This window comes from Rhea americana, unplaced genomic scaffold, assembly GCF_003343005.1.
Source record: "Rhea americana isolate MKP2758 unplaced genomic scaffold, rheAme1 scaffold_32, whole genome shotgun sequence".
In the NCBI taxonomy this organism is placed as follows: Eukaryota; Metazoa; Chordata; class Aves; order Rheiformes; family Rheidae; genus Rhea; species Rhea americana.
The window spans coordinates 2,636,335-2,656,469 of NW_028186446.1; the positions used below are offsets into that span (position 1 = coordinate 2,636,335).

The 20,135-nt window shown below is 37.3% G+C and overlaps 1 protein-coding gene across 3 annotated transcripts in view; it reads left to right on the forward strand.

The window, feature by feature from the left end:
* The first annotated feature begins 350 nt into the window (after positions 1-350).
* ANKIB1 (ankyrin repeat and IBR domain containing 1) overlaps positions 351-20,135 on the forward strand; it is a 78,266-nt gene continuing 58,481 nt past the window's right edge. For all 3 annotated transcript variants that reach the window (XM_085310489.1, XM_085310491.1, XM_085310490.1), the window contains exons 1-2: positions 351-456; positions 15,896-16,164. In XM_085310489.1, coding sequence (XP_085166615.1) covers positions 15,977-16,164 — 188 coding nt within the window. In that variant the 5' untranslated portion in view covers positions 351-456; positions 15,896-15,976. The remainder of the gene's footprint in view (positions 457-15,895; positions 16,165-20,135) is intronic.

Consider the following 20,135-nt stretch of genomic DNA (forward strand, 5'->3'; position numbering starts at 1 on the left):
CAGGATGTTGCAGCTCTTAAAAGATGCTATAAATTCAGGGAGCTTTATGAACAAATTAATGCAAGAAAAATCCATCATAAGTTACTAATACAAAGTACTGCCTGAGTTGCTAAAGTTTGGGAGATTATTGTGGAAAAGTATCAGTTCATKCTTGCCCAACTTTTATACTTTTCACTGAGTATCCTCTGCTGGCCACTCTCTGGGACAAGATACTAGCTACAAAATACTKATCTAGTATGGGCATTATTATAACTATGTTTATAATTTTTGGAAGCAACATTTGAAAGAAAAATGCAAGCTCTTGAAAGAACTTATACATAATCTGTTTGCTTTCAGATCTATAAAGCCTCAAATCAGTGGAAATTTTGCTGCAATCTGTATATAATGCTGTTCCATGAAAGCCACACAATAACATGGATTGATCAAGAAAMTGTTGACATGTGAACAGTGGAACTGGTAAATGCGATTGTTGGAATTGAATGAGTAATCTAGTTGTCATTAATAACATTTGATTATATGTAAATAAAATCATCTTTAGCTTGCTTTAAGCTAATGTCTTGAAATGACATTGCTGTTAGGGTTAGGATTCTTTTCAGGAGTAAACTAGAATAAACTAGATTTTCTTCCATTTAGAGTTTTGGATATTTATTCCTAAGTAAGGAAGTTTGTTTTTATTTACGAGAATCTGCATTAATTTTTTTTTCAGACATTCCGAAATAATTTCCAAAACAGCATAGGATTTTTACCAGTCTTTATCAGACCTATAGTCATTTTTAACTTCTAGTATAATCCCTTAAAATCTGCAGAGCTGCAAAAATCCTGTGGTTTTCTYTCTCTCTCTTTCTTTTAGAAGGCTTTTCTGATGTTTTTATAATTCATCTTTTTTTAGTTCAGTAATGTAACTACAAAAAGCTCATTTAAGTTTTGAATTTCTTAGTCTGCTATAGAAATCAGGTAATTTTTCAGGTTTCCCCCTTGAATATCAATTGAACCCATTATCTCAAGAAAAACACAGGCTCCAAGAACCTACTATGATTTCTAAAGTACTGGGCATTGTGAATGCAAATAATAAGAACATTCATGAGTAAATATGTATGATGAAAATGCTAATTTCAGGACAAAGTCAATCCTTTAGCCGTTGGACTAAAATTTCTTTTCTTAGCAGATTGTATAGAGAATTGTCTGGTTAAGTTTTTTACAGCTCTTTCTGTAACATATGGGACTGACTGCTGTCAGGAGGATGATGAATTACATCAGTCTCTGAGGTTCTGATCTAAGAAAACAGTTTCTATGTAGCATGCAGAAGGAAGTAAATAAAACTGAGGAACATAACTTTTGTAGGTCTTTGACAGCTTTTAAATTCATTCTGGTTTTATGTCCACAGCATCTTCCTCAGAGAGGTTATCTGGGATTTTGCCACAAGGTCAGCACCAGCCTGATCCTTAAATCTTGATCTTGGCAAGCATGGTGGTGGAACCCCTCAGTGTCATCAAGCAACTTTGTTGCTCAGTACCTGAGAGCTTGTTTTGTCTCTTCAGTGAAAAATCATGGATTATTTCTTGACCTGAGGCAGGTGTTTTCATCTAGAAACTGTTGTGCCCCATCTTTATCTTTTGCTGTGTCAGGTAGCCATCTACRTAGGTCAGACATTTGATTGAAATAATACTGTTTCAGATCATCACATTTGACTAAGATTGTATCTTCACGTTGTCCCAGATAAATTTAAATAACCTGATATCTGCCTTCTCTTTCACAACTGTAGGCTGAAGTCCAAGGAGAGTCCTGCTCTTTAATACAAGAGCACAGATGCTCTTGTATTGTTGTAACACATATCTGCATGAACAGAGAGTTTTTTTGTTTTCAGGTGTAATAAGAAATTGAAATAGTGGATGCAATAGTGGGATGTTCCTGTGGAAACAAGGCATAACAATCTGATACCTTGGATGTTGTGATTTAGAATCTAAAGAATGGGATTTATATTCAATTTTGCAGTTTAAGAAAGACACATAACAGAGAAAATCTAGCACAACTTTCAAAAAAAAAAAAAGAAAAAGAAAAATAAGTGTGTCCTTAATGTGCTTTGTACACATTGCTATAGAAGCTGAAACACGTGTGAGGCTGGAATGAACAAAAAACTCGACAGTCGATATTTCCAAGCTTAGTTGTGAAGAGAACAGAAGTAGTGGAAGAAAAATTAGTCCTATCATAGAACATCTGATTTCTTTACACAAAACTCAGATTTTTTCTTTTATATAAATACTAGCTTTAAAGCACATTATMGCATACTTTTTTTTTTCATAAATTTAGGAAAGTTTAGATTTAGTCAGAAAAATGATGGGAAAAGTAGTATTATTTTTTTTTTTTATGCTGCAGGAGGATTAGGTTGAACAACAGGTTTGCTAATTTGACAGGAAAATTTTCTGTGTCATTGATCTTGGCAAGTATATTCTAACAATGAAATTAGGAAAAGTAATGCACTGTAAGGAACTTGGTGTCTATGTGAATTACAGTGATATTACTTCACTCTTCTGGATATTAGAAATGTCATAATTAGTGAAGAGAGTCAATTACATTCTATCATTTAGATTTTCTCCTGTTGCTTGGATGGCCTTAAAACATTTCAAAGTCATAAACCCAAACATATGCCTTGGAGAAGTTTAATTCTCTGATGGGGTTATGTTCTGTGTGAGTTTGGATGACTAACGGAAAGAATTAAAGCGTATATAGATGCCCTTACACAGCAGATACTGACAGGTACAAGTGTACATGCTCAGAGCAGCATAGTGAATACTTTGATCTCCTGTGTTCCAAGCAGTGACTGAGAATTATGCTCTCACTGAATTATTTAACATAAATAAACAAGAATTCTTGTGACAGTACTGAGTAAGAGGTGGTACAGCAATGTTCCAGACAGGTTTTTCTACTGGCTTGAGTTTCTTCCTTGCTGTCTCTCTGTTTCTTCCTTGCCCTGGATAGCGTATTGCACTGACAAGCGGCATAGATACCTAGTAACTGAGAAAGTTTCAACCAAATAACAATCACCCAAAGAGACTTTTAAGGTCTCAGTCATTTCTTAGAAACAAAAAATGTCAGAATAAGGAATGGCCGTACAGGACAAGCCGTAATTCACCTTCTTGGGTGTGCCCTTTGTTAACGTGTCCTTCAGTTAAATTAAAGCATGCTTGTTTGGCCTCATTTAGCATACGTGGTGGTGCTGTATGCATGATAAAGATTTTGTAGCATCCTTTCTCATTTGCCTTTTCTTCCTTTCACCCACTGATTCCTGCAGACGGTTTCTGCTTTTTTATTGCATTTTCCTTGCTCTTGCAGTCCAGTAGGGCTAGTTACTCGTGCTTCTCCTCTGTCTTACCTGAGTGTCAGCAGAGGTAGTGAGAGTGGGAAAAAGGGCATAACTGTTGTCACTGTGTTCTGGGTCTTGCTGCAGCGTGACTCCTGGAAGTTCAGAGGGGTTGTGGAAAAAGTCCTACTAACCATCAAACACGGTTAGCTTTTGTACGAATCCAGTGTCTGAGCAGCCACTTGATGGGGAAGTTGCACGCAGACAGCTGGAGTGCTAACAAGCTGCTACTGAGCATGTGCGGTGTGATTTCCGCTTTTGTATCACTGAGCCTGTAAGCTTTGCTTTGTTTGATGCGGTTTTGATATCAAGTGCGTCAGATTTTGCAAAATAAGGGGCTCTAGTAACTTGTATTTCTCTTCACTCCTCATCTTGCGTGCTGGAGGTCAGTAACAGTGTTCTGTAAAGAGCAGCAGTCATTAGTATTGCCTTAGCGTCTGCATCAGTCACCAGGTATGATGATTTTTTTTAAAAGAAGTGATACTAATTCATCTTTGTTTTTTTGAAAATAAGCTGTTCTCTCTATTTCTCTCTTTGGCTTGACTTTCGTCTTGAAACCAAAAAATGTTATCATACAACATTGTGTTCCGTCATTATTATTCTAGAGTTGAGAATAATCTTCATAAATGCAAACTGTGACACACAATAATTAAATTCTGTTACCCATAGCCTTTATGTAAAAGATTAAACAATTTGTGCACAGTGGGAAAAACAACATAATATTTCAGGAGAGGTGTTTTGGCAAAAGTTAAAAATACTTCTTCAAGTTCCATGTTTAATCACAGAATTGTGAAAATTAATGTTAGATTAGATCCAGTAAATTTTCTTCTGTTTCCTTGCCAGAGTTGGAATTTTGCCAGTGGATATATTAAATATTTCATCAGAATTGTTGCAGTTGCAGTTCTGCTAATTTTCTGGCATACGTAAGGTAAAAATGTAACTATGGTTACCTGAATGACTAGTCCTTAGCAATGAGTATTATTGAGATTCTGGGAATTTAGCACTTTGACAAACAGAAGGCGTATCTGCAACTAGAAATAGTTAAGTAGTTCCTGAAGTTGTCTCTCAGAAATGTCACAAAATGCATGTGAAATATTGTGTAGCCTGTGTATTTTGCAGTGGGAGTCTGTCTCATTTTAGACACACAGCGATCTCCTGGATTCTCTGTTTAGACCTTAAATGAATGTGTTGCTTTGAAGGAGTGCTGACCAGTTAAATTACCTCTTTGTTCAAAGGAAATTGATTTGTTCATTCATCTGAAAAAAATCAAGATATCTTTGAAAGATCGGTGGGGTCACATTGTCTTTTAGCTTTGCTGAGAACAAAACCAGCATGTGAGAGTGCTTCCAGGAAACAATAAAAGTTCGTGTATGTTTGTTTCTAGTCCAGTACTTTTGTGAACATTGTTTGCCATCTTTCTCCACCAGTTAAACATGCTTTCCTCACCTCCCATTTGAATTGCATAGAAACAAATAGTTCCTGAATGTAGGCAGAGTGTATTTTACAAACTTTCATACTATAGATATTTATGAAAAATTGTAGTGCCCCACGTAAATACGTACTGTCAGTCTTGTAAGCGTAATTTGTCTAAGTGGAAATAGGGAATTTTGAATACATTCCATGTTCCTTGAAACGGTATGTAATATTCTTTTCTGTGCTTTCAGTTATTTGGGTAATAAGAATAGAGAAATTATGGTAAATGCTGGTCAGTTTATTCAAAATTGTTGCAATTTGGGCGCTATCAGCAGTCTACAGATAAAAGGCTGGTCCTGTAAATACTGTAATTATCAGCCAGGAGGCAGTGGTATAGGATACTGTAATTATTGCTCTAAACTGACAGTTTAAAGTGATAGCATGATACTTTGGAAAATTCTACATTGAAAATCTAGCATTATTTGTTTAATCATATTGTTAATTAAAAGAATATATTGCTGTTTGTAAAAATAATCATTTTTGTTTTGAAATTTGTCATCTTCAGATATGTTTGTTATTTTTGAAAAATGTAGGAATATATTCTTGGAAAGGGGTGAAGAAATGCTAATTATGTACTACCTGATCACAGTTGACCTTCCTTGAGCACTATATACGTTTTTGAGATCTACCATCCAGGCCTTTTGTATATTTACAAGCCACAGCTACAGCATGATACTGCCAACTGATTCTCTTTCATATGAAAAAGCTTCTTCAAGCTGAGGGACTTCTGCTTTAGGTGTATCTTAGAGTTTTTAAGTACGTGAGGATTTTCTCAGATCCTACGTTGCTGTGTAGGATTGTGATCTTGAGCAGCCCCATGTTGCCAGCCTCGGTTATTTCTACTTTCTGCGGATAGGCCTTGACAGGCCAACGAGTTTCATTTTCAGTTGTATCAGCTTAATGCCACTGAAAATCACGTTAACATTTAAAGCTCTTAGCTGGCCAAATTATAACAAAGGCTCTCCAGAGGGTTCTCTTTAGGCTACGGGCAGTTTCAAACCTGTTTACCTGAATCTTTACAAGGCTTTTAAATTGTGTTAAGCTGAGCAAACATAGTGGAAAAGTACATCCTGAACTCGGTCAACACCAGATTGTCAAGGCAGGTTGCACCCTATTTAGGTTGCTTGATCAAGTTTGCTGTAGTTTTTTCTGTAGCCATTTGTGTTGCCTTCTTCATTCCTGCTTCTTTTCCTAGCAGTGTTCACCAGTACTGGTTTTCTCCATCCTCATTTTTTTCTAAGCAGATCAGTCTGACAGGAACCAGCCAATTTCTTTGGACTTTTTGCTCCAAACAGGGTCATGTTGCTTATTCCATCTTTGCCTTATTCTGAAAATCTTTGCCTTACAACACTTGGTGTTTTTTTCACTGAGTACTTCTTGTCTGTTGGAACTGATTTTGGAGGGGACACACATACATCTTTAATTGAATGAACACAATTGGTCTTCATTTATGTTACGGTTAAACAAAACAAGACACGTTTGAGGCCTTCTTTGCAAAGAGGTCCCGTGCAAGCCAACGCACTGAGTATGGTGTGTGTGTGAGAGGAAGGAGAAATGAATCAGAGAAGCGTTACGTGATGTGAATAGGGTTCTCGTGCTGCCAACATGAGAAAAATTAGCCTGCTTAAGAATAGTGACAGTCTTCAGTCTGTATTTTTTAGTTTTTCACTGACGTTAACTATTCTGTGAGTCATGAGCTTCTTTGTGCCTGGGCTGATGGTTTTCTTTCGCTTTTGCTTCTAGTGCTTCTATCAGGGGCTGATAAAACCTGAGTGCTGTTACAAGCATTTACCTGTTGTAGAGAAGTCACATTTATTGAGCTAACAGTATTTTATGCACTGTATCAAAAGTGTTCTGAGATATTTTAATAGGTAGAATAGTCTATAGTGAGCTTTTCGTACTAAAACAGTGTGCTTGAGATTGTTTCTGGCATTTTTATGTTGTCGCATCTTTTTAAGAAGTGAAACAATCCAACATTTCTGCATTTAGCCTGGCTTAATCTAGTGAAACATAAAATGTTTCTTTTTGTTCTTCATCACCTTCTTATCTAGAAAGAGGAGGTCTTCTGGTAGTAATGTCAACATTATACTAGATACAGGCATTTTATGTTATTTAAAATTCAGTAGTCTACTTAAACTCATGAGTGTAGAGCTAGCCCTAAAAGAGTTCTACCGTATTTTATGACTGGTGTCTATAAAGATTATAGAGGAGAATATATGCATTGTATCAGTAACTAAGGTACAGCAGATTAAATCAGACTCTTAAGGCTTTGACAAAATATTGCACTGGGAAGAAATCCAAAGTCTTTTCTTGACTTCCAGGAACTTGGAGGGTTTTGCTGTTGTTGTTGTTGTTTTTTAAATAATTTTCTGAAGATCTCATCCCCTGAAATGAATATGAAGTGATCTACAATTGAGTAAGACTCTTGTATGCTCTAATGAGGAGTTATAGGATGCTGACTTCTTTTTTTCTATTTTACTGAGTTGCTGCTACCTTAGAATAAAGTATTATAAAACAGAAGAGCACTCAAAAACCCCTTTTAAGTTATGTCACTTTACTTATTTATCTATCTATCTGACTGTCCCAGGCATCCTGTCTTCATCTGACTATTACAGTGTGTTTTTGATTTGGCTGTGCTTGTTAGACCAGTATTTTGTATCTTCTTCAAGATGTTTGTGTACCTAACTCACTGTGGATTTATTATGTTTCATTTAGGTGATGATGAATGTAAGTGCTGTAGACAAGTGCATCAAAATTAATGTAGCAATTACTTTAGCTACATCTRCATAGATTTTTTTCATAAAGTGAGAATTGCCTCTAGTCTCTACTACATTTGTCCTTTACTGGGTCACTGCAAGTGTATGAGTTCAAAGAAAACCAGTGCCATGCTTCAAAATTTTTTTTTTCCTCCACAAATTGGAGTGGGAAGCAGGAAAAAGGACAATGTCTGAAGGAAAATGTTCCATCTGAATCAAATTATTGAAAATGCATCTGAGTGAGTAAGCTWACAAGTCCTCAAATTACTGAGTTCAGCAATATCTTTAAGCATTCTACTTATGGGTACATGTGGCAGCACAGAAGGATAGTAACATAAGTCACTGGATTCGTTATCCCATAAACTTATAAATAAGGAAATAACTAATTTTGTTGCTACCCTACATTATATTTTAAATCAAGTCAATACTCAGCATTATTGCCACTTTTCAACCCTGATATTTAACAGAGAGAAACTTTGTAGTCACATTCATTCTTCAGCAGGTGAGACAGATTATATTTGCATTTAATTCTCTTCACTGATATATCAGTGTTTTTGGTGTATATATTGAATTTTCAATGTGAAGTTCCATTCAGAAGGCTTAAAGTGCAACAAATGCTTTCATTATTTCATGTTTACAGCATCAGAACTTTTGGCACAAACCTTAAGAGTATTTTTGTGTAAAAAAAGAAAAATCAGTTKTATCAGTAAAACAAAAGCAAAACACTCTCTATAAGTTGATTCTCAGGCCTTTCTGGTTCATTTCCAGTTCAAAATTTCCAGAAATACACCTCCAGAAGAAAATACACAGCATGGAAAAATTTTATCCAATAATTTCTACTGTAAGCATGTAGAAGCTTGCCTTAACCTGACATTTCCTGTTATATCTTAATTATAGACATCTCTGCCAGCTGTACATAAAGTAGGTATGTGTGTGTGTTTGAATGTTTTATTTTTAGTTTTGTCCTCTTGGTCAAGTGATCAATTTTTTGGCATAGTATCAGCCACTCCTCCACATTTTGTATCATCAGCAAACCTGCTGAGGATGCACTCTGTCCCTTCATCCAGGTCATTGATGAGTAAGTTGAACAAGAGTGGACCCAGTACTGAGCCTTGGGGGACACCACGAGCCACAGGCCTCCAACTAGACTCTGCGCTGCTGAACACACCCCTCCAAGCTCTGCCTTTCAGCCAGTTCTCAATCCACCTCACTCTCCACTCATATAACCCACACTTCCTGAGCTTACCTAGGAAGATGTTATGGGAGACGGTGTCAGAAGCCTTGCTGAGRTCAAGATAGGCAACATCCACTGCTCTCCCTTCATCTACCCAACCAGTCATCCCATAATAGAAGGGCTATCAGATTGATTAAGCATGGTTTCCCTCTGCTAACTACTACTGATCACCTTCTTTTCCTCCATGCTTAGAGACGGGATCCAGGATGAGCTGTTCCATCACCTTTCCGGGGATGGAGGTGAGGCTGACCAGCCTGTAGTTTCCTGGGTCCTCTTTTTTTGCCCTTTTTGAAGCCTGGAGTGACATTGGCTTTCCTCCAGTCCTCAGGCAGCTCTCGTGTTCTCCATGACCTTTCAAAGATGATGGAGAGTGGCCTGGCAATCACATCCACCAACTCCCTCGACACTTACGGGTACATCCCGTCAGGGCCCATGGATAGGTGAGTGTCAGGTTTGCCTAAATGGTCTCTAATCCAATCCTCCTCAACCAAGGGAAAAGCTTTTCTAGTTTACAAGAAAAAATTCTCCTGTCAAGTAAGAAGTATTCTTTTTCTAACTTGTAAATTTTACTCAAACTTTTATGGCTAAACTACTGAGTAACACAGTGTTCTATTGTAACATAACAGTTGCAAATGATCAGATCTACTGATGATCTTTGCTAATTACATAATGGATTTGTTTATGCAAGAAATATGTGGCATTTTCTTCACAAAAATGCTCATACATGAATATTTTTTGCTGCTTTTGGTAGATTTACCCAATAGTACTATGTAGTACAGTATGTCTCCCTTCCATTTACTCATCCTCCCCACTATAAAATGGTTGCTCTAGAACTGCATGCTAGTGCTAGACTTGGTGAGAAATTCTACTTCCGTATTAAAGCAATTCAAATGTAAACTTAAAGAGGTGTGTCATCTCAATGTGTATTGATTATATGATTATTAAATGAATATTAGAAGTAAGATTTTTCAAAAATACTTGTCTGGTTCCATTGGTCCTGTATTTTGTCATTTATAAATTTCTAGCAAGCACCTTGCCACTGTTTTGAAGGAGGAACTCCTTCTAAAATCCTACAAATCCATTACATTGTCCTTCTTCAAACTCACTTCTATCATGATGTCTGGGGAAAAAAATCAATAGTAATTAGGCAGCAGGTGTGGTGTAACTGGTGCCAAGATCTCACTGTTAGCTGAATCTATGTATGTCTTTTTGTACCCACCCTTTTTTCATCTTATGCTTGATCTTTAAGCATTTCATGAGAGGGGCCATCACTTTATTAAATATTTATAGAGCTGTGATATGAAAGTGCTGCTTTTAGTGGTGTTGCTAATAAGTCAACAGAATTTTTGCTGTTTATTGCTGAAGCAGAGGAGTGTGATGCCCCTGAGTTTTGTTAGACTTTAAGGTGATTTGTGTTAACAGCATTTTGGTTTTAAGTGTAAAGTGGAACTTTGTTTGGAAGCAGTGGAATAGTAAAGATAGTTTCTAATTTTCAAGTAACAGTTGATATTTTAAATTCTGAAATAATGTAGTGAATAATTAGCCAACCGTTGCATTTAGTTTTTCCTATGTTCTTTATTGTTAAAGGTTATGATACTTTATGATACTTGCTTTATGAAGCCCTTTTCTTACCACAAAACTTGCAAATTCAGTAGGTCAGTCTGCCTGCTAAAGAAATATCTTCTCTTGTCCTGTAAAATTCTGTTCAAGTCTTGGATTTTCATGTTGTCATTTTTGTTACACAGAGACTTTTTGTTATATGCTACGTTGAAAAATAACCTAAGAATTTTTTTAGTGCTGAATTTACCCAAACAGCAAAATAAGAACATTGACATCAACACTACATGCTAGCAATAGTACCCTGGGAGCTGCTGAAACAGCTTTAGCAACCTTTTTATTTGGTCCATGGAAGCTGTCCAAGTCCCTGTGGTGGTGGATTGCCAGGACCTTACAGCACCCCCCCCTTCCCTGCCACCCATTTCCCCTTTCAGGAGGAAATATATCCATCACAGGCCCTTCACTTTCAAAAGCATGAAACTAGAGAAGATGAAAGAGTGAGCCAAGTTCCTTTCTCCGAGTCACTGCCAGGATCCAGCATTGGCCTTGTTACCTTGCTGGCCTCCCAGAGCACATAAGGGACTGGAAGCTCTTAATGGGGTTGGGACAGACTAGGCCCCTTTCTGACATTTCCAGATCCTATTTCATCAGATCATGTCTTTTCCTCCTTCTACTTCAATTTAAGTAGAAGCTTCCTTGGTCAACTAGATCATCTATAGATTACAAAGGGGCAGATCTTAAATATTTCACAGCAGGACACTTATGTCCCGTGACATCCTGAGAGAGACAACAGTTGCCCATCCTGGTTTCCTCTGAGCTTCCAGGCATACTGGGAGCCAACTGCTCTTGCGAGTTAGCAGAGAGAGAGAGTCTCCCATGTCTATCTATATTTCTGCCTGTTATGTTTGATATCTGATTTAGAAAACTACTGTGTGGCCCACCACCTTTCTACAGCATAAGAGGCTAGTGCCTGTCATAGTGGGAAAAATGAAGACCTTGTAGGTACTGTATAAAGGTGGCAGGCATTATTACAGTTCATAGTATCACGTATTTTACATAGGGAATTGTTTTCTGGACCAGTTTTGACCCTGTCGCTTCTCTCCTTGTTTTCTTCCAGAGGCTTCACATCAAATATATAAGCTGTTTGTCTTCATTTGAAAGGCTTTCATGGACTACCCCCATTCTATCATCTTTCATTTTCTTTTGAGTGTAATGATGAGAGTYACGTTAGCCATTTGTTAAATTTTCAAGTGTCGTCATACCTTTATGCTGATTCTTGGGCTTGGGGGGAGTTCCACTTGTGTCTGTTCAGAGCCACAGTGTTGCTGTTTTCCATAATCCATCTTAAAATTCTCCCCTTCCTTTGACTGTGAAAATCTTGCAATTTTGGTCAGTAGTCTTGTTATACAGACCAACATTTTACTGTTTTTTGTCATTCACCTGTCTGTATCATATCTGTATCAGATATAATCCTCTATCTTACATGTAGACTCTAAGCTTTTTTAGGGAAGCAAAAAGCACTATTTTCTGCAGTACATGCTATATATTTCTAAAATTCACAGATATTATGATAACGCACGTAAAAGTTTGAGTAACATACCTATGTCCTCTATATTATTCATTCTTATTGTTGGAATTGTTACCCTAGACAAATACTTTACTTCTGTTTTTAGTAGAATCTAGAAGTTCAGGAGGCTATTTCTGTTAACCAGAAGAGATTTTATTTAAAATTAACTAGGAGATGATTATGTTTTTAAAAACACACACACGCACGCACACCCGTACGCTCACTGCCTGTAATTTTGCATTCAGTAGTATATTGTCATTGTATTTGTTGTATTTAATTTGTGTCTAGAAATCCATTTGAAGAACTTAACACTGCTAGGTCTAATACTGGATATATTTTTAAAGAAGACAAAAAATATGCCCTAACCCTGAGAGTTTAAGCTCAGAAGAGGGTGCAGCAGGAGGAATAGGAGTGATTCTGAACAGGCTGTAGCAGTGCACTTGCAGCAAGTGCTCTCTGTCAAGTCGCCTTTTGAAACTGTCTTCCAGAGCACGTTCTGTAAAACGCGAGCTGATGATGACTAGTCATTTATAAAGCTCTGATTTTTGCACARTTGCCAAAAAGTTGTGTTGCACAATTGTGTATTATTGTTTCCGTACTTTCTCACTCCTTTCCAAACCAGTTTTGTCTCACTTTCTGGTAACATTTGACTTTTTAGATTTGAGTATTTGGATAATAGATTTACTCCATGTCTAGCATGAAGCTCAGTGTAGGCACTACTACAGCCTTAAATGGTTAATAATGCTAAAAATCTATTCACTTTGTTATTGATTTTTAGCAGAAAAAATAAAGTCAAATGCAAGAGGCTTTTTAATACAGTATTTTTTCAAGTAAATTTTAGAAATGTTTTCCTGTATAAAGTATCAAAAAATACTGGATATCATCTTTTTAAATTACTCATTAATGTTTTATTCTCTTCACTGACACTGGATTGCTCTCTCAACAGAGGAGCAGATGTGCTCCCATCTAATATATCTATACTTCAGCAAAAAATAAAGCTTGTTTGGTGTGCAGTAGAATTCATGACATTTACTTAAGCAATTTCTGCAATATCTGCACTGAAAAAAATTGAGCTTTTAAATTCTACAGAATGGTATAGACCCTCACTTCTGTGCATTCCCAGACCCCTCCCTTAATACCTTCAGCTCTTCCTCATGTTGCCAGAACCACCCTTTCTCTYGGATTCCCTGGGGGCACAATCTTCTCTTCTTACTCTCAGCTCCCTCTCTCATCCCAACCCAGATTTGTGTAATGTTCCAGGTCTGGGCAGGAAGCAGCCTGTTTGCAGCTGGCACATGCTAAAATGCAAGCTAATGTGTAAGCTAATTTCCAGAAATATGTGCATGGCAATTGATGCTGTTACCTTTAAATTGTAAATGGTGGAAGACATTTTTGTGCTTTTTTGCTCATTAGGGGTGCTGATGGGATCTGCATTACTGATTTTCCTTAGGTTTATAGGAACATGATATCTTTTGAGACATTTTGTCTGTTTTCTTAAGAGCTATTGGTGGTAGATAGAGATTGACAGATAATGTAATTGCATAAACCTGTCTTGTTAACAAACTTGGCAGAAAATCATTCTTAAAAGCTGTATTTGAGGTCCTAGCTGTTGCAGATACTATGCTTTATTTATTTTGCTTTTATGTAGATGCTGATGTGAACTGCCGGTTGACTGTGAAGGGCTGAGCTTTTGTTGTTGTTGTACAGTCTTTCATTAAAGCCTAAAACTCTAGATATGTAGATGCGGTTACATCTGAAACACATTAATTTGTAGCACAGCGAGCTGTGCCATGGTCATGTGAATGTACAGTGGCTTTCTTGAATATAAATATAGTATTCATATACTTACATTTTAAAATATAAGGATGACTAAAAGATATAAAATATTGCAGAATCAATAGTTTAATTTMAGAATCTCGGGTTTGGTTTGTCTATATAATTAAAATTATTAATGAAGTGCATTTACTTTTGGATGAGTACCTGCTTCTTTATTCTTATGAGAAACTTTTGATTAACTCAGTTGCTAGTTAGCTAGCTCTGGTCACAGAGGAGAGCATGGGCAACATGTTTAACCTGCTGTGTTGGATGATTCAGCAGTGCCTTAGTTTTGTCACGCCATGGCATCAAAAAGAGGACACAGCAACTTCAAAACAAGGATTGCCTCACCAAAGTTTTGAAGGCAGAGGTTATTAAAATAGAAGCCACCAAAGGCCACTGCTCTTCTAGTACTGCTCAGACAGAGAAGTATGTTCTGGTGATACTAGGACCCGAGTGGTGTTTCCCCTCCTCTTCACCAAATGAGGAGACAGTGAATGACTCCAGTCAGTGGGATCTCCTGCCAAATGGGATCTTCTGAGCACAGCCACAGCAAGACTGGGATCCAAAGTTAAAGGTGTGCAAGTGTACCCCGTTCTGTTGTTACTCTTGCTACTAAAAGAACGTGCAAGTTCACACTAGTAGCAGAAAGGAGCTCGTAAGAGGAACACACTATGGGAACACAAATGTGTCATTGCAGTTCTTTCTCAGATGTTTAGGGAACTTTCTAGTGTTTTGACAACTTCCTCTGATTTGTGCTGATTCCTTCTGAGCTTTTCCTTTCTCTGCCCTCACAGTCCTATCAGCACATCTTCATTCTGCTCTTCCCCTCTCACGTGCTTCTCTCTCCTTTCTGTTTTTTGTTTTTTCGTAACTAAGGTGTAAAAAGCTACTCTGCTATGTTCATCAGCTTGTATATTTGTCTTCTCTCCTAGTCTCAATCTAACTTGAATACAGTGAGCACTCTACATAGACTGTATTGAACTGTAAAAATTAAAGTTTGAGATAGGCCTTGCCAGAACAAGTAGGATATAAGGTACTGGGTGTGTAGCAGYTTCTGCCTTGCCTGACTGTATGTGCCCAGCATAAGTAGTGTTCATTTTCCTAACCTGCTGTGTCTGGCATGTTTGGATGCCAGAGTGTGYGGTAGGAGGAGGATCTGACATGTAGCCGTCTGGATGGGGTGACTCATGCACAACAGAGACCTCCGAGAAGGTTCACTCTGCTTCCAGCTGCAGCTCYGTGCTGAGTCCCCTTTTTCTCTGTGACATAAATCAGCGTGTGCTCTGCAGGGCCTGATAAGCTTCTCTTGTCCTGTCTCATCAGCTAATGCTCCCCCCTGCCCGCTCTGTGTGTGGCTTGAGCTGCTCGTCCCTTACCARAGGTGAAGGTGAGAGGCTGGGGAGCAGAGCTGCAGGCAAGATGCATCTGAAGTCACTAATTGCAAGGTGTCTAATTGCAAGGTGCAATTAGTTAGTGCCAGTATAATGCCTGGCACTGTGTGGACCYATTCTTTATTACTAAGTGTCACTTTAGAAGTGGGATTGGCTGTTTTAAAGTCTACTGAGCAGAACAGTTAAATGGGGCAGTGATAAATCTCACCTTCATGTGCATTGGTCTTACTGGCACAAAAAAGTGCTATTTAYACCCACCCCCATACGCGCAGGTTGCAAGCACATTTTACGTGATATTCTTTGAGTGAAAACTGAACACTKATGTCCACTTTTTTTGCATGTTATGAAGAATTTTATGCCTTGTTTTAATGATTTTGCTTTAGTTTTACTATGTTTTGAAATCACTTCTAATTTCTTATTCTCGTTCACAGAAATTCAGTGTTCATCTTTGCCTTCTATTACAGATGGATATAAGCCATCTTTTTTATTTTCTGTAATAGAACAGTTTGTGTTCAAAGAGTGTATGTTGCAAAAATATTTGTACAGGAAGGTTGTACAATTTAACAGGGAAATAATCTGTAAAGAATTGGGAATTTGTGTGTACTTACCTTTAAGGGCTTCAGCAGTTTATGGTATACAGGCCCTAAATACTTCCTCACATACATGCTTACTGTGCTGGAATCTGGATGAATACACCTAAGAAAGAGTTCTGAATAACTGAAATATTGTTTGTGTTTTTAGGCAGTGAAGCATGTTACAGAACCTTTCAGCCAGTGGATGAAGGGGAAAGGAGAAAGTGCCATTGCTAACTAGGATAGCAACATGGGAAATACAACCACCAAATTCCGCAAAGCTCTTATAAATGGAGATGAAAATCTGGCCTGCCAAATATATGAGAGCAACCCTCAACTAAAAGAAACTCTTGACCCAAATACTTCGTATGGAGAAACTTACCAGCACAATACTCCGCTACATTATGCTGCTAGGCATGGGATGAACCGAATACTGGGGTAAGTGTCGTTGAAGGTTTTGTTTCTGTATGAATAGCTGATCTAAGAAATGCAAGATGTTTAACTAGGCTATAAATATCTGATGTGTATATGTGTGATATATATATATATGTGTGTGTGTGTGTGTGTGTGTATTACAGACACAGAATCTGTAACATTTCCAAATGCTAACAGAAAATATCCAGATTAGCCTATAATCACAGATTGGTATAACAATCTTTATTTTCAGTATTTTTGTTCCCTCCTATAACATTAATCTGGACCATTTACTGTGCTTCCTGATGTCTTGTATCATCTCTAGTTCTTGGAAAATAGTGACTCTTCCACTATTCTTGATGTATTTTCATGTTTTAAAATAATCTGTAGGKAACACTGTATCTAATGTATTCCATACTGATTTTATCTATTTCCAGATGGCATAACAATGTTCTTCTGTTACTCAAACAGTTTTAATTTTTCCATTTTGGTTAATAACGGTGAACATGAATATCGTGATAATGGATGAATTTATTATTGCTGCATAGGAAAAAGAAGGGAATGTGTTACTTGAATAAAGGTTTACAAAGTCTACATGTATGGCAATTCATAATGTTAACCAATTCTGTTCTTCCATATTTTTCTGTATTCTTCTGTATTCTACARTCAATTAAAGATTAACCTTATGCAGTCAGATATCTTATCTATGTCCAGAGATTATGGGTACAAGCTGTTTTGGTCCAGTAATTCTTGAAATCAGTTCTGAGTAGACATTGCTTCAGTGGTTAATGAGTTRGAGGGAATTTCGTAAATATCATCTTGCTTATATTAGGATTCAGGATAGAAATATTTACTGAAGGAGAATACACTCTTTGTGTATTACTGTAAATATTGTTTAAATATTTATGTTTACCTCTATTCATGGGCCTTTGGTATTTATTAGGTTCGTTTTGTTTGTCATATGCTGAAACTTTATTAGCCATCAGGCCTACCATGATAGATTTTTTTTCTCAGTGTTTAGATTCATCAAGCTAACAATTTTTATTCTTCATAACTTTTCATCTGAATTGATTTTATTATGTATTTCCCTTATGAATTATATATTTCTATTTTTAATTGGTGTTTTGGTTTCACCATTGTGTTAATTACTTTTCTTTTTTAATATATCAGAATTTTCCTTTTCCTCCTTTCTTTATTGTTGAACTATAGGAAATTTAAAAGTAAACCTAATTTAAAATAACATCCCATTTTTGTTACATTTTTCTGCATAATTGTTTTCTCTGAAATTTACAGCATGCTTCTCTCAGTCTAGGAAAATTTAGCCTTTTGGAAGACCAAGGATACATTTAGAACATGACATTTTACTACTAGCTGCATGGAGCTTTCAGTATCTTAAGTCTCACAGGACAATTCAGTTTTATTTTGTGCATATCACAAATAGATGGTCAAACGAATCATTCATTCTTTTTTTAGTTCAGTCAAAGATTTGTAATAACTTTTCCACTAGTGTTCATAGTGAGCATACTATTATTTGCTGGAGTCTCCTAGTGAAAACATGAACTTTCGGAGTTGCTGATGCTACTAGGAACAGTTTGCTGAAGTGGTTTGGTTTTGGTTTTCTTTTTACTACTTTCTTTTCTGCTCTCTGTAAGACTCTTGTTTAGAACTCGTCTGTTAGAAATATTAGGCAAAACTTAGCCTTTTTAGCTAAAAGAAGTAGTAAGGGTGAATAAATAAAGCACTTACTGTCTGCCTACCTGCAAAGAAAGTGCAGGTGTGATTTCTAGTTGAGCATCTACTTTATGATAGGGAAAATCCTGGATATTGAAGAGATTAAATAAATTAGACCTTAAAATGAATGCTTTGATAAGGTATAGGAAATGAAAATAGATGAATTTTAATCTGCCTGTATTTTGAGAGAGATTTACCATCTGGRATGTCCATAATGCTACAATATTGCATCTTTACATCGTAATGAAACACCTATTTTAAATATTTGGGAATCTATAGCTATACTAATTTGTAGTTCAATCTCTAAACACTATTTTATATACTATATCATTTATATCATTTCATCTTTATAAGCTGACATTTGTAATAAATCTCTAAACACTATTTTATGTACTATATCATTTAATCTTTCTTTATAAGCTGACATTTGTAATATTGTAGGTGGATATGAACTGATCGGCATTTTATGATTCATTGTGTAGAATTTTCTGAAAATGKAGTGTTGCTGTGTAGTTGCCAAAGCACCTTTTGTTGAATAACAGAATAATTTAATACAGATGTTCAGAACTAAGCTTTCTGACAATGCTGTTCACAAATACTAATATRAAGTGACAAACTTCCTTTTATCTGATGTATAGCTAGTGGTGACTTCCAAAGATAAAGTGAAAGCACAGAGACTTGAGTTTGCAATTAAAGGGAGTTGAGGACATCCTGGTATAGTTTTCTCAGCAGTGAAGAAACAGAGGTGACAGAAGAAGCTGGAGGAAAGGCTGAAGGGTCATGAAGCAAAATTTCTCATCTAGACAAACTTTGTGATCCAGTGTGAAGWCTGCTGGCAGAAACTGAAGCTGACAGCAATTTCTGAAATGCATGGTTATTATACACCAGGTCAGCAGTCTGAGTCATCTGGGTGCTATGCTTTTTATCCAGCATTTAGAGTCCAGAAACTGAATTTAGTATGTAATCAACTCTAGTATTCAGTATGTAATCTTACTTTCTTTTTTCTTCACAAGATTCAGCAAAAATGTTATAAAATATTTAGATTGTTTCTATCTTAATTTTTCATGAATATCATATAAAGCTTTGTTGTTATATTAAAAATTTTGAATTTGAAAATTGGAAAATAGATTAGCATTCAATTTTGATGGTAATGTATAACTTTTGTTTTATGTGAAACCTGAAGTAAAATTTGGGTATAAAACCCAAAGTACCTGACAGATTAATTTGTTTTACAGGAACATTTAAAGCTTAAAAAAAGAAAAAACAACAAACATCCATAGCTGTGGCTAATAAACACAAATAAGAATTTTTATAGCATCATTTGAAGTTGCCAGAAGTTGTTATATAGTGTTTAATACTTCAGAATAAAAGATAGTTGATAGTCATTTTCTCTCTTTGGTCGACAGCATTACATTTATTTGCGTTACCGTTTGTGTTAGGTTATGTGATTAAAGGCTGATCTCCAGGACCGCAAAGGAGCACAGGGGCAGGGAGGCAGGCAGAGAGCCCCAGGAACACGACCGGGAAAGGAGCCCCCTTCCTGGGGCTGTCACGAGGAGGGGGGTGATGGACCTGTTGCCCCGGTGTGACCTCCATCACCGTGAGTCAATGGAAGGGCGCCCTGGAGCACTTGGGTGGCATTACAGGGGTGTGGGACACATTACGGGATGCAGGGAAAGAGCATCTTGGCATTGTACAGAWGTATTATGGGATGTTCAGGAAAGGGACCAAAGGTGGGAAAAGGGTGGGATCAAAGAGTGAGTTGAGGAGAAGCAAGCACAAGAAGGCTGAAGAAAAAGATGGGAAAAAGGGTTAAAAGGGCTGGTTGCTTATCAGCAGGCAGCCAGTCAGTATGTTTGTCTGGCCGTGCCCTGCACCTGATCACTGCGGTCTGCCTTGTTTTATTCTTAAGTTCTGTTCCTAACTGTTCTCCTGGATGAGGAGTCTTTTCTAGAACAGTGGGCATATGGAGGGCTAGGTGCCAGCGCCTGGCATGAGACCACGAGTCCCAGGGGCCTGCGGGTGTGCAGTGCCAGAGAGAGAGGGTCTAAGTGCCAGCAGCTGGAGTGGGGACGTGGGACACAGAGGTCGGTGCACGCCGGCGTGTTATGTCAGTATGTCGATGTGTAATCACTAGTGAGTATAGAGATGGGCAAGCCGGGAAGTGTTTCTGTCCATGTTGAGCTGTGTGCGTGTGTGTACGTATTGTATACAGGTGTGTGTGTAGGTGTTGAAATGCTAAGCCTTGCTGCTGGCTGGTCCTG